At 51.6% G+C, this 9,722-nt stretch overlaps 1 protein-coding gene across 1 annotated transcript; it reads left to right on the plus strand.

The window, feature by feature from the left end:
* Nucleotides 1–3,305: 3,305 nt before the first annotated feature.
* LOC306821803 (uncharacterized protein) lies at nucleotides 3,306–4,154 on the plus strand (the record flags this gene model as incomplete). Its single annotated transcript, XM_079340376.1, has 2 exons — nucleotides 3,306–4,013; nucleotides 4,101–4,154. The coding sequence occupies 2 exons, from the start codon at nucleotides 3,306–3,308 to the stop codon at nucleotides 4,152–4,154; spliced, it is 762 nt and encodes a 253-aa protein (XP_079196502.1).
* Nucleotides 4,155–9,722: the final 5,568 nt, after the last annotated feature.

Below are 9,722 nucleotides of genomic sequence, written 5' to 3' on the forward strand. Positions count from 1 at the left end.
CACACACACACACACACACGCACACACACGCACACACACACACACACACACGCACACACACGCACACACACACACACACACACGCACACACACACACACACACGCACACACCTTTCAGCAAAGCTAACATCAACAAACACTGATTCATGAAGACGTGGTGCTTTGAAACTTAAAATATATTTATTTATTTTTAGGATTGATTTTGTGTCTTTAATGGAGAGCGAGGACAGAGTCAGAAACCTGAACCCCGCCCCCCCACCTGGAGGACCACAGGCCCAGCAGTGCCCCTAACATGTATTTTTGAAGAGCAGATTTGATATTTGATTGAACAGACTGGTCTCTGTAGAGCCTGCATGGAGCAGCTCTGATCCTCATCATCTTTCCTGTATCGATCCGTTACAGCCTTACCCGGAGGTCTCTGTCAGAACTGTAGAGTCTGAAGCCCGGCTCAGACTACAGGACTTTAACAATCTGACTCGACTTGTCAGATACATGAGGAGAATCCTGATAGAAATATATAAAATGTGGAGATGATTTCAGGAGGAACACGTGACGCTCAGCTGGACACGTCAGGACGTTTAGAGCGAGTGTGACTGAACTGAAGCTTCCCTGGAGGAATCCTCTTTCATGTCTTTCTTCATGAACTTCTAAACATGTTTTTTTTACTCTCGTACACGTGTGAGCTTTCTGTCCTCTGAACGTTTTCCTGCAGTGTTTATGAATTAGTGTCTGGTTTGATTTTGGTCCAAGTGTGGGAGCTGAGTGGAGGTCGCAGCAGGGTGGATGGACTCGGGAGGCTCAGACAGGTGGCAGGCAGCCCAGCCTCAGAGCCTGCTGTGTGTGTGTGTGTGTGTGTGTGTGTGTGTGTGTGTGTGTGTCCACCCAGAGGTGCCAAACTCCCAGCCAGGCTCCCACAGCCTCACCTCGTCCAGGGGGGCACTGACAGGGTCGCGGTGAGGGTTCACGTCGGGTTCACCCTGCTCTCAACCTGACACAGCAAAAACCCCACCACCATCTTTAAATCACACGTCAATATTTCACCTCTGTTTGTCAGGTTGTGGCGTCCACGGAGGTCGTTTTCCAACGGGCGGACGAGCGCGGGCAGAGTGGGAATGTGCCGACTCAGCGTTCATTCAAACCTCCTGTGTATTAAATCAGGATGACATGTTTGAACAGGACTGTTAAAGTCGAGAAGCAGGCCACCAGGTTATTCTGACCTCGACCTCGGGACCAGGCAGGCCGCTTGTCCCGTTTATCCATCGACACAAAGACATGATATCCGTCCGTCCGCTGGAAATGAATCTCCAAGTTGAGACGTTTCTAAAACCTTCTGAAGGCTTCCTGATGAACCGTCGGAGTTCCTCCTTCCCAACAGGAGCTCTGCCTTTTAAAAATGGCTGCAAAGAGAAAACACATCCATGACGTTTCTGCAGCAAAGAGTCGACATGTTCCAGATGTTTCAACTCACTTTAAACGCTGTTATAGGTTTGTACACAAAACCATGGGGAGAGGGAGAGAGAGAGAGAGAGAGAGACAGAGAGAGAGAGAGAGAGAGAGAGAGAGAGAGAGAGAGAGAGAGGGAGAGAGAGGGAGAGAGAGGGAGAGAGGGAGAGAGAGAGAGAGAGAGAGACAGAGAGAGAGAGAGAGGGAGAGAGACAGAGAGAGAGAGACAGAGAGAGAGACAGAGAGAGAGAGACAGAGAGAGAGAGAGAGAGAGAGAGAGACAGAGAGAGAGAGAGAGGGAGAGAGAGGGAGAGAGAGGGAGAGAGGGGAATGACGTACGGGAAAGTAACCACGGGTCAGATTTGAACCAGCCACTGGCTTTGAGGTCGAGTCATCTGTACATGGAGCGTGCACACTAACCACTAGGCCACCGACGCCCCCTGTCTCAAGCACTCGAGCACTGAGTTGAGTTGAACGTCACACAGACGCTTTTTATGCTCGTATAAACTTATTTAACAGTTTCTGTAGTTTGGTCTTTGTAGTTTTATGTAGTTTTATGTGGACTACAACCTCAGGACAGAATCTGTCACATGTTCATTCATGTCTCTGTTATAGAGATGTTTGATGTTTGTCTTTTATTCCCTAAAATGAAATGTATGTTTCTGTCATGAGCTGAGATGTTTGTTATTGAGCGACAGAGATAGAGGGACACCGGGGGGGGGGGGGCAGAGTTGAGCGTTAGCAGGTTGTTCCTGGTTCTCACAGCCGAGGTGTGAAGTAACGCCTGCAGACTGCTCGGTGTGAATCCATCACACCTCGGCTTTAACTGGATGATGCAGCTCATTAAGCTTCATTAAAACTATTTACTCTCAACGCATTCTCATCTCCGGCGTGCTGCACGGAGAGGAGCGCTCGCACATCGAGGGGTGGTCACAGCTCACTCAGTAAAAGCATCAGGGTGGGACGGAGAGGAGGACATGAAGAGGACACACAGAGGTCAGGTTCAAGGTTAAAGTGAGGTGACGAGAGAAGAAGACTCCAACAAGGTGAACCGGATCCAATGATCTGCTCACTCAGACTCTCAGCCGTGTCAGAGACCTTCATGTTTGCACACATCACGTTCAATAAATATCTGAAATCTGTCCGCTCGTCTTCCTGGAGCCGCTCAGCACCGGAGCCAGAACAGAGACCAGCTGAAAGGATCCAGTTCACCTGCTCACATTATCTCTCTTTATGGGTTCGGGTCGGGTCGCTGCAGGTCTGTTGGTCCTCTGACCTGATGGCCCAGGTCCAGGTCGGACCTGTGTCCCTCTCTCTTTGTTTACATTCTAGTTCAAGGTTCATTCATGTGACTCTTAAATCTCCACATTTATAACTTGTTGTGAATGTTTTGGGTGTCCAATCACCGTCCTCGTGTTCTTGTGTTTCAGGGTCATGTGTTGGTTTGAGGGTTTTCACTTTCCCGTGTGTGCGTTCCTCTGAGATGTGTGTCTTTGGTGAATGTGGGAGAAATCGTCTCTGCAACATGTGCAGAAAACATTCTGAAGGAAAGAAAAACTGTTTATTGTTTTGAGCAGGAGTCAAAATTCACACTTCCACTCCTGCAGCTGAATGTTCCCAGATACGGAGGAGAGGGAGAGCTACGAGGTCCCAGAGTGTGTGTGTGTGTGTGTGTGTGTGTGTGTGTGTGTGTGTTCAGGAGCCTGCTGCAGACACTGATGGTTTGTGAGAATCTGCAGAGGTGTCACTTCACACCTCTGCGGCCTGCCCTGGACTTATAAAGCAGTGCAGCAGAGCAGAGCAGCACTCACAGCCTCCCAGTCCTCCCAGTCAGACCACTGAGACCATCCTCTCCTCACAACATGGATACCTCCTCCATCCCGCTCCTCGACTACTCCCTGCAGTACCAGTGGTGCTCTGACTCGGACCTCTCCAGCATGTCCTCTCAGGACACTCTCTCCCCCGTCACCTCCATGGACTCCAGCCTGTCTCCCTCCTACCAGCAGCTGCCTCAGTCCACTCCCAGGGCGGCCAAGACCGGATACTCTCAGATTCACGAATCCTCGCCGTGCTTGTTGTCCAGAAGAGGCCGGAAGTCGGGTCGGGCTCCCCGGATCAGGAGCAAGCAGAGAGAGAGCGCCAGCGAGAAGGAGAAGCTGCGGATGAGAGATCTGACTAAAGCTCTGCACCACCTCCGATCCTACCTCCCGCCCTCTGTGGCCCCTGCAGGACAGACCCTGACCAAGATCGAGACCCTCCGCCTCACCATCCGCTACATCTCGTACCTGTCGGCCCAGCTGGGGCTCAGCGAGGACGTTCTGTTCCAGAGGAGGGAGCACGGAGACACTTCGGCCAGCGACATCTCCTCGCCTGACATCCTCAGCTACCTGCAGCACGCCTCCATGGAGGGGCACGAGACCCAGAGCCTGAACCAGGGCCTGTACCCACAGCCGGGTCACAGCCAGGACACCCTGCTGCACTCTGGGAGTTGTAGTTTTGGAGGTGATCATTACCTTGAGGCTCCTCAGAGGGACTTGTTCCTGCAGACGCCTCCTCAGCCCTGCTGTCAGGTACGTGAGCGTTTCCTCCTCACGCTTCATTTTGACATTTAAAGCACAAACATGCTAATCGAACTTCCTGTTGATGTTTCTACACAGATGAGCGGCAAAGACTTCTGCCTCCCGCTGGTTCCCAGAGAGTACTGGGGTTAAACCCCCCCACGGCCGCCATCGTCCAACAACGACACAAACTACTCTCACTTGTTGCTGCCTCACTGTGAAACACGTTATTATTATTTATTCTTCAAATCTATATGATACTTTTTTACTTTATTTATTTCTGTTCCATGTAAATATTCATATTTTTATATGACTTTAAACCACTATTTATAATAAAATATAAAAATGTCCTCCTTTTTCTCTTCGTCTGTTCCCATGATGCACTTCTTCCTCAGCCTGTGTTATTTAAATGTGCCTCAGAGAAGAAATGCAGACTGACGCATGTTATCCACAGCGCCCTCTGCTGGTCATAAAGGTGTACTGACACCTGAGGAGGTTATTCATACCACAGTGACAGTGATTCCTTTAAAGTGTCTGAAAACATCAAAACAGCATAAAGAACTCTGAAGCTTCATGTTAGCAGAGATGAAAATATGATGACTGATGGTAGAGGTGGCGTGCAGACAGTCTGTAGAGGTGGCGTGCAGACAGTCTGTAGAGGTGGCGTGCAGACAGTCTGTAGAGGTGGCGTGCAGACAGTCTGTAGAGGTGGCGTGCAGACAGTCTGTAGAGGTGGCGTGCAGACAGTCTGTAGAGACGGTAGAGGTGGCGTGCAGACAGTCTGTAGAGACGGTAGAGGTGGCGTGCAGACAGTCTGTAGAGGTGGCGTGCAGACAGTCTGTAGAGGTGGCGTGCAGGAGGAGAAACATTCAGCTGGTCGAGTTCATGACGTTCAGCTCAGTTTTAGTCAGTAACACTCGTCATAGTTTTTTGAGCATTTTATTAAAAGTTGAGGGAGACTGCTGCGAGGCGTTGCAGGTTCGCTGAGCCGCTCAGTGATAGGTTAAAGTGAAGCAGGCTACGCTGGAGTGTGTGCGGCGTCGGACCAGCAGAGATCAGTGAATCATGTGACTCCTGTGTCCTAACTAACACGGAGGAGGAGAAACCACGACAGCAACATCATCATGTCTCATCACGCCTCTCTCCTCCTCGCTCGGCGTGATTATCTGACGTGACGGCGGCTCAGGAGTGAGTGACACACGAGCCTGAGCACAAACATGTCACAGGTTATCTACCTATTTAGAGTATCTTTGTTAATGAGACTCTGCAAACACACTGAGGTCTTTGGCACCGCTAAGTCTAGACTTAGATATAAGACCCCCCCCCCCCTGATCCCCCCCCCCATCACCTAAAGCCCTAATTAGCTGCCTGAGAGTCCTTTAATATTCATGGAGCCGTGAGGAGGTGGGAGGATTAGGCCTCAGTGTTTAGTTTGTCACATACATGCAGCTCATTTGAAATCCCTCGGGCCTTTCATCACTGAAGAGCTAATAATGAAAGGGTTAACACGGCCACGCTGATTGTCCTCTCATTACATGTGAGTAAACACAGTCAGAGTTCATGTGGATTAGACCGCTCCTCTCCATCATCCGCCCGAGCGGGCAGCAAGAAGCTGCACATGATCATCCAATCAAATCACTGAACCAGCAGGAAGACGTCAAATCAAAAGACTAAAGTGAAAAATAAGATTTTAAAAAGTTGACAGTGGAAACAAAAGACTGGATAAGGGCGGAGAGCTCAGTGGTTAGCGTGCACGCCGCCTGTGCTTATATTCACTTTCATCAATTGAAAGTCAGCTGACCTCTTTAGGACCACGGAGGACCTGAGCAAGGCAGCCACATCTGGGTCGTCTCATTCAGAACAGGACTAATAACTTTCAGGGGAAAAATCCCCGAGACGAGAGCAGTCCAAAACGTTTCAGCTGTGTCGGTCTGGATGTTGATCTGTGGGGTTTAAAGTTGTGTGCGGTTCGATCCCGACAGCAGCATTCAGACCCGGTGAGCCCCGGCTGTCCTGAGAAGAGAGCTGAAAACACAGCTGGAGCTCATGAGATGGGAAGAGCTGGATTAAAAATATATCCTCTCAGAAAGAGGTAAACATGGTGGCATCAGAGACGCACTTCCTGGTTGTTCCCGGTGACGCTGTGTGATGTGATGTGGGAGGTCAAAGGTCAGCGGGGAAACTTCTCCTGGAGTCAGCTGTCAGGTCGGGTGTCAGCTCACACACTTCACTCCTGAACACAGATTAAACAAAACGGAGAAATACAGAGTCTGAAGAATCCCGTCCTCTCTCTCTCTGTCTGTTTATGTTGTGCAAGCTGGGTGTGTGTGTGTGTGTGTGTGTGTGTGTGTGTGTGTGTGTGTGTGTGTGTGTGTGTGTGTGTGTGTGTGTGTGAGAGCGCTTCACACCTCCAGCTCGGAGGTTTTTCACCTCGGCTGCAGAGCAGGAGTCAAATGTGACGCCGAGGTTTGTGGGAACTGGGAGCAGGACTGAGATCCACGGTGGACACCTGATCCTGAATCCACAGAGCCGGTCTGCAGGTTTAAAAAAACACCTTTCATCAAATTCATTGTTCGAGGAATTAAAAAAAAAAAAACCTTCCCTTTTAAAGTCAGACGAGGAGGAAACATCCTCTCTGTATGTAATTAAAGCATGCATCAGTGCTCCAAACACACAAACAGGAAAAAACGCTGCAAATATCTTCTGCTCACTCGCTGCTGTTTTTGCTCGCTCTGTAATTAAATACAAAATGAGTTTAAATATTACACAAAGGAGCTCCGAGATTTCAGCCGACAGTTCTGATTATGAGAACGTACTGCAAGTCTGTGCATCCTGCTGGGTCAGAACGCCGGGCTGGACCTGACAGCAGGACCTGACCCCCCACAGGTTCTTCTACAGGACACATCTTTAAATCTCTGCTGAAGCTTCTGCACACTTCTCTCAGGCCGTCTGCTGTCCAAACAGGACGAGGTGTCAGCTGCTCACACCTCCCAGCTGCCTCGGCACACGCCACCCGCTACAACCCGGAGAGGACGCCATGACAGAGAGAAACAACCAGGGGCACACTCCACCCGCTACAACCTGGAGAGGACGCCATGACAGTGAGAAACAACCAGGGGCACACGCCACCCGCTACAACCTGGAGAGGACGCCATGACAGTGAGAAACAACCAGGGGCACACGCCACCCGCTACAACCCGGAGAGGACGCCATGACAGAGAGAAACAACCAGGGGCACACTCCACCCGCTAGAACCTGGAGAGGACGCCATGACAGAGAGAAACAACCAGGGGCACAATCCACCCGCTAGAACCTGGAGAGGACGCCATGACAGTGAGAAACAACCAGGGGCACACGCCACCCGCTAGAACCCAGAGAGGACGCCATGACAGTGAAAAACAACCAGGGGCACACGCCACCCGCTACAACCCGGAGAGGGCGCCATGACAGAGAGAAACAACCAGGGGCACACTCCACCCGCTACAACCTGGAGAGGACGCCATGACAGAGAGAAACAACCAGGGGCACACGCCACCCGCTACAACCCGGAGAGGACGCCATGACAGTGAGAAACAACCAGGGGCACACTCCACCCGCTACAACCCGGAGAGGACGCCATGACAGAGAGAAACAACCAGGGGCACACGCCACCCGCTACAACCTGGAGAGGACGCCATGACAGTGAGAAACAACCAGGGGCACACGCCACCCGCTACAACCTGGAGAGGACGCCATGACAGTGAGAAACAACCAGGGGCACACGCCACCCGCTAGAACCCAGAGAGGACGCCATGACAGTGAAAAACAACCAGGGGCACACGCCACCCGCTACAACCCGGAGAGGACGCCATGACAGAGAGAAACAACCAGGGACACACTCCACCCGCTACAACCCGGAGAGGACGCCATGACAGAGAGAAACAACCAGGGACACACTCCACCCGCTACAACCCGGAGAGGGCGCCATGACAGAGAGAAACAACCAGGGGCACACGCCACCCGCTACAACCTGGAGAGGACGCCATGACAGTGAGAAACAACCAGGGGCACATGACTTCACATGAGAGTCTGACAGCTTCCTTAGTTTATTCAGGTATTAAAGAAGTCCCTCAGGTTCAGAGGCAGACCTGTGACCCAGGTTCAGAGGCAGACCTGTGACCCAGGTTCAGAAGCAGACCTGTGACCCAGGTTCAGAGGCAGACCTGTGACCCAGGTTCAGAAGCAGACCTGTGACCCAGGTTCAGAGGCAGACCCGTGACCCAGTTTCAGAAGCCGACCTGGGACCCAGGTTCACCCGGCGTGCTGTCAGGGTCATGTTCCCAGGCTGCAGAGGGGGGGACTCGTGTGAATGATTCCCGTGCGAGCTGTGGGGTCACACCTTGTCCTTGGGTCTGGCCTGTTTCCCATGAGACCCCCGTCCGAGGTGTCAGCCCTGCTCCCAGAGCTTCTCAGGACCGGAGGTGGCTGCTGGAGGTGCAACCTCGCACCTCCCTCCACATATATGCAGCAGCCTGCCTGGTCCTCCTCACTCTCCTCTGCCTGCAGAGACAGCTCACTCCTTCCACTGCAGTCATGGACGCCTCTCACTGCTCGGCTCTGCAGCTCCAGGACTCTTTCCTGTTTGACTGTGAGTCCCTTCTGGACAAGTGTTACGAACCTCTGGCCTTTGATCCGGCCGCAGACCCGGGTTACTTCAGCGCCGGGAGCAGCCTGTCTCCCACCTCCTCTGTGGACTCCTTCTGCTTCTCCCCTGCCTCCCTCCAGGGATCTGCAAACGAACCAGATGCTTTGGACTGTTTCATCTTCAAAAGCCCCGCAGTGCCTCGTCTTTCCAACGAGACACAGTCCTGCTCGTCCAAAACCGCCTCCACCACAAAGAAGTCCAGGTCGAGGTACCCAGGGAAGAAGCGTCAGACGGCCAGCGAGAGAGAGAAGCTGAGGATGAGGGATCTGACCAAGGCCATGCATCACCTCAGGAACTACCTGCCGGCTTCAGTGGCTCCAGCCGGACAGACCCTGACAAAGATCGACACGCTGCGCCTCACCATCCGCTACATCTCCTACCTGTCGGCTCAGCTCGGCCTCAGCCAAGAGGTGCTGGAGCAGAGGATGTCCTCGAGCTCTACGGAGCAGCCACAGACCCTCAACCAGTTCCTGGGTCAGCCTTCTCCCAGCTTCATCCCTCAGACAGTCACGAGTCCATGCAGCGTGAGCGTGTCCTGTCTGCAGCCCTCGTTTCAGGTATGTTCACCGTCTTTGAGTTTCAGACGGCTGAAGCTTCGTCTGTCATCACTGAGCTGCTTCTTCAGCCTGAATGTTTTTCCTGAACAGAATGTGTTTTGTGTCATCAGGTCTCTGAAGCTTCTGGAGAATTCTTCCCCGGCGAGCATTACTGGATGCAACAGCAGCAGTTTGAGGACGTCGTCCCTTTCCTCGGACACTGCTGAGAGACTCACTGATCCTTCTGATCAAACTATCTTCATTGCAACAATGACCCCTAATCACACTCGGACGAGCTAAATGTCCATCCTTTCCTTTTTGTACATACAAAATGTTTATTTATTATTTTTTCACAATGTCAGAAGAATAAAATATTTAAAAAAAAGACTTGACTTTGTTGCCTTCATTCATTTAAAGAAACTTAAAGCGTCATTCCTTATCTTTAAGGAGCAATATGTAACTCCTAGTGTTTCAAATGGGTACTGCAGTCTGAACTTAAGA

Source organism: Symphodus melops (assembly GCF_947650265.1).
Source record: "Symphodus melops genome assembly, chromosome: 3".
NCBI classification, from domain to species: Eukaryota; Metazoa; Chordata; class Actinopteri; order Labriformes; family Labridae; genus Symphodus; species Symphodus melops.